The 4,878-nt window shown below is 47.9% G+C and overlaps 2 protein-coding genes across 2 annotated transcripts; both read left to right on the top strand.

The window, feature by feature from the left end:
- The first annotated feature begins 625 nt into the window (after positions 1 to 625).
- LOC131190760 (FANCD2 opposite strand protein-like) lies at positions 626 to 1,147 on the top strand. The gene has a single exon (XM_058168115.1). It carries the CDS (start codon positions 626 to 628, stop codon positions 1,145 to 1,147), a length of 522 nt encoding a protein of 173 aa, XP_058024098.1.
- A 1,533-nt stretch (positions 1,148 to 2,680) lies between these two features.
- MRPL17 (mitochondrial ribosomal protein L17) lies at positions 2,681 to 4,135 on the top strand. The gene is made up of 3 exons (XM_058172559.1): positions 2,681 to 2,907; positions 3,017 to 3,085; positions 3,170 to 4,135. The coding sequence occupies exons 1-3, from the start codon at positions 2,734 to 2,736 to the stop codon at positions 3,410 to 3,412; spliced, it is 486 nt and encodes a 161-aa protein (XP_058028542.1). The 5' UTR covers positions 2,681 to 2,733; the 3' UTR covers positions 3,413 to 4,135.
- Positions 4,136 to 4,878: the final 743 nt, after the last annotated feature.

Raw genomic sequence — 4,878 nt, 5'->3', positions numbered from 1 at the left:
CTGTCTCCTTCCCACCCACCCCTCTGCCCCATTGGCCCTACATATATATATACTGTATATATATCCCTAACCCTGACCCTAAGCCTTAACCCCTAACCCTAAACCCTATTTTCAGTTTGTCACCTACCCTCATGTTAATATAACAGATATAGCAGATTGGAAGGGACCTTGAAGGTCATCTAGTCCAACCTCCCGCTCAAGCAGGAGACCTTATACCATTTCTGACAAATTGCAGTTCAATTTTTTCTTGAAATTCTCAAGTGATGAAGCTCCCTCAGCTTCCAAAGGCAACTTCTGTTCCATCGGTTGATTGTTCTGTCTGAAAGTTCCTCCTCATTTCTAGGTTGAATCTCTCCTTGGTCAGTTTCCATCCATTATTCCTTGTCTGGCCTTCTGTTATGTTTATGTTACTTATGTTACTTTGGTTTAATTATTTACAAGTACAACTGTGCCTTTACCAACACAGAACGAAAGCTAGCAGAGGGGCTTCCGGAATGTTGAATCGATCAGAAAGTTCTAAGCTGTCCATGTTCAGAAAGAGTTGCCAAGGGCACCAAGTAGTACAAAGATGCCCAAGAGTAAGGTGTGATACGGGTGGGGCAAGGGCTACTCTGTGGCCTTGACCATGGATGGAGGTTACCAGCTGTGGGCACCCTGGTCTCCACTAGATGAATCTCTGCAATGGCTGAGGGGCACCCTCCCCAGGCCGGGGGTTTCAAAGCCTCTCTTCCGAGGAGGACGGAGCCCAGCTGCTGCAGATTTAGAAGTGCAGCTTTGTTTCCAGGGCCTCAGCCTGGTCCTGGAACCTCGTGCGAAGATGGGAGCAGGACAGCCACCGGGAGCAGCTGGGGAGACAAGAGGGCAGAGTGGGTCTGTGCGTAAACCCCAGGCTGTGCGTCTCACAGGGATTGATTCGGTATTTGGACACCTTGTGACAGTACAGCCCCCACGCTGGAGTGGCTCCCTCAGAATATCCGAGCATTCAGCCTTCCGTCAAGTCATAAGCGCCCACCAGCGCTGGCCCCGAGGGCTCCGGGAGCCCCAAGTGCACATGGCCATGGCTATATGTCGGCAAATGCTGCGTGCCATGCTCCTGCTCTATGCTGCCTACAAGAGGTGTGCCTTCGCATTGCAACATTCCCACTGAGGGCCCGTCTGCCAAGGGCCAAAGGAAGCCAACCCTTGCTGCGACCAAGGGAATCTCCCTCCCTGAGTTACATCCTCTTTGGAAATCTATGTTCTTCCTACTCTCGAGGAGCCTATTCCAATCAGCTAAACATCTCCTGCTGATTGGAGATACCCAGAGAACATCTACAGCTGAATTGTAATATGCCAATGTAATCCTTCATCATTATTATACATGATAGAAACATTTCATGTAGAGTGTATCAACGAAGGAAATATTTCTGAAACTCCAAAAAGGTTTTACATATCCCCTTTGAGAAACAACAGTCACACGGTTGCACATGGTGAAGAACATTCACTCAGCAAACTGAAATAATTGGACTTCTAGATGGGATGAACATGAAGTTCAAGAACATTTTTAATGAAAGAATATTAAAGCAAATGTCAACATAAAAACCATTAAGGTACTAAAGAACGAGACTGAGAAATAAATCTATTTGAAATCTATTAATTCGCGAGGATTAGAGACTAAAAGGCAATAGTAGGGATGCATGTGAGTATTCTAAAAGCTGTATTAATTGCTAAATAAAATGATTATCTCAACCACATTTGAAAATACTGTTTGGAATTCATTTTAGAAGAACACACCTCCTAAACTGCATTAGGACTGTATGGTTAGTAAATAAGCCTGAGGCAGTGATTTAAACAAATGCTATACTTCATTTTCAACAGAATATGAAGATGCTTAAAAAGACAAGATTCTGACAGGTTAAAGAAGCCCAAATACTCAGCCCAGCCCAGCCCACCCCATTGGTGTGAGTGCCTGACCTTTATGAACAGCTCCAATTTAAGAATATATCAATATATCTGACACACCAATATTCAGAAGGTACCAGCAATGAAATGTGAGAAGCTTACATTATTTTAAAATAAACATTTTAAATGTTGTTATTAAACTTCTGCCAAGTTTTAACTACACATTTTTTTAAAAACAGTACATTAATATGGGGAAATAAACCTTTCTCCCATTTCTAAAATCTTTTATTGCTTTTAATGTTATGCCAAATTTCTGCATGAAATTTTACTAGAATTCCTTCTTGTTATTCTAAGACAAAAAGTGGGTTATTAAGATTTTAGTAGCAGAAGCGGCGCGTTCTTCCCAAGGGAAACTGAGGCTTCGTTCAGAATCGACCACACAGATGGAGCATTCAGAGGCAAATGCGGGGGGCCCTCGGGAAGGCCCAGAAACCTGCCCGGTCTGTCTTAATGGACAGCAGCCGCGAGGCAGCCGGGGCCGGGTGAGACAGCTTCCCGGGGGCTCCGGGCCAGCTATCCTCGGTCAGCGTGGTGTCCCAAAACTTCTCCGGACGGGACGGCAAGGGAAGCCCCCGCTGTCCACGCTCCCGGACCGGGCCGCCGTCATTGCGGGGACCCATCACCCCACACACCGGGCCCCTCGGAGCGGCAGGAAAGGCGGAGAAGGCGAGCCGGGCCCTTTCGGAGACCGATCGCGCCGCCCCCGCTCGCTCAGCTACCACGCCGTCGCCCCGCCTCTCAAGCGGCCCTTCCGTCCTGCGCGCGGCGGCTTCCGGCGGCTTCGACCCGGCCATGAGGCTGACGGCGGCGCTTGGCATCTCCCATGGGCGGCTGCGGCGGCGGATCGGGCTCGGGCCGCGCTCGCGCCTCGACCTGCTGCGGAACCTCGTCACGAGCCTGGTGCGCCACGAGAGGATCGAGACCACGCGCGCCCGTGCCGACGAGATGCGCTTCTACGCCGAGCACGTAAGCGGGGGGGGGGCGGGGGAAACGGGGGGGTGGGGGCGTCCTGGCGACCGAGGACCCCCCCCTCCCTCATCCGACAACCCCCTCCGGTGTCGTTTCTGCCCCGCAGCTGATCGAGCACGCCAAGCGCGGCGACGCGGACCCGCAGGCCATGCGCCTGGCCGACTTCTGGCTGACGGTGAGTGGTGGTGGGGGGAGGGTCCCGTGGGGGGGGGTCCCGGGCGAAGACGCGGGACTGAGCGCTGCCGCCGCCGCCTTGCAGGAGAAGGACCTGGTGCACAAGCTCTTCAAAGTGCTGGCGCCCCGCTTCGCGCCCCACCAGGGCGGCTACACGCGGATGGTGCGGATCCCCAAGAACGACAACCTGGACCGGGCCGAGAGGGCGGTGATCGAGTACAAGGGCAATCCGCTCCCGCCCCTGCCGCTGCCCCGCCGGGACGGCGACAAGACGCTGGTCAACCAGCTGCTGAAGGGCTACCGGGAGGAGCGGGGCACGGCCGTGTGAGGGAGGATTGTTTGAAAAAATAACAACCATAGGAAGAAAGACAAAACAAAAAGAAAAAATAAACCTGCCACTTGTCTCCAGCAAATCACTGTAAGGATACCAGTCTCTTAAAATATAACCAAATACTTAATTCCCTGCTTAACCCGTTGTCCATTTCTAAATTTCCCTATTAGTCAGCAAAATTCCAGTAAGAATTACCAGAAATAAAAACCAAAGTATTATAAGCTATCTATTACATCCAATTTGAATCCATTTTAAAACTCTATGGTTTTGGAGATTTAAATCTCCATTTCCATCCCCCTAATAAATGCCCTCTATTTCTGCTCTTTGAATAGATAGCCCTCAACTTACGCGCACAAATGATCCCAAAATTTCTGTAGCTAAGTGAAACATTTGTTAAGCGAGTTTTGCCCCACTTTAACTTTTCTTGCCACAGTTGTTAAGTGAATCACTGCAATTGGTAAATTTGTGACAGTTGTGAAGTGAAACTAGTTTCCCAGTGACTTTGCTTGTCAGGTCTGCAACCATCATAAATATAAATTGGTTGCCAAGCATCTGTATTTTGATCATGTGACCATGGGGATGCTGCAACAATTATTGTGAAAAACGTCAGTTTTTTCAGTGATGTAACTTTGAATAGTTGCTAAATGAACTGTTGTAGATCGACAACCTGTAGTTGAGGTCCAATCCTAGTCAAAAATTAAACCTCACTGTTTGAAAGTACATAGTCTGAAATACATTTACACTTTCCTGCAAATTCCACACATGCAATCTAGTAGCCAGTCTTGTAGTAACGAATGCCCTGTACTACGGACGCCTGATGTGAAAAAATGCTTTCTTTCGGCCACTTGCCCTCCATCAACTTCACTGGAGGAAGCAAAACATCTCCCTGGTTCAGTCCAGTTCCCTTTTTCTGAGTGAGAGTTAAGTTTGGACTTCCTTGCAATGGAGTTGTTCAAGCCCTGCAACCGTTTTGGTCGCTCTCTTGTATGTTTTCTAAACTTTTTTCAGTGCATCAACTTAGAACTGCTTACAATATTCCAGCTTCAGGAACATTCTTACTGTGCTTTATTTTCAATCTGTTTCTTAAGGGTTCCTAGCATAAAATTTGCTTTATTTAAATATGCCACATCTCCGTTATACTATCCATTGTGGGAACCAGATTTTTTTCACCACTAGAGTATCGGTGTCTTTGTGGAGGGTTCTTTCTCCTGTGTGCATTGCATTATATTTCAGTTACAAGTTATTTGCCTCTTGGTTAAGTGTTAGTGTGACCAAAGCCTGGTTCTCCTAAAGGAATAATTAACTTGAAGATACATGTTTATTAAGCAAACAAATAACTTTCAGTCTACACTCAGCTCTAAGCTTGCTGAGCCGCCTTGATGAAAAGCAGTCACAGTATGTATATATTTTTTTTGTATAAAGGTAAAGGTTCCCCTCGCACATACGTGCTAGTCGTTGCCGAC

This window comes from Ahaetulla prasina, chromosome 2, assembly GCF_028640845.1.
Source record: "Ahaetulla prasina isolate Xishuangbanna chromosome 2, ASM2864084v1, whole genome shotgun sequence".
Taxonomy (NCBI): domain Eukaryota; kingdom Metazoa; phylum Chordata; class Lepidosauria; order Squamata; family Colubridae; genus Ahaetulla; species Ahaetulla prasina.
The sequence above is the reverse complement of the archived record's forward strand: the minus strand, read 5'-3'. Positions and strand labels throughout refer to the sequence as shown.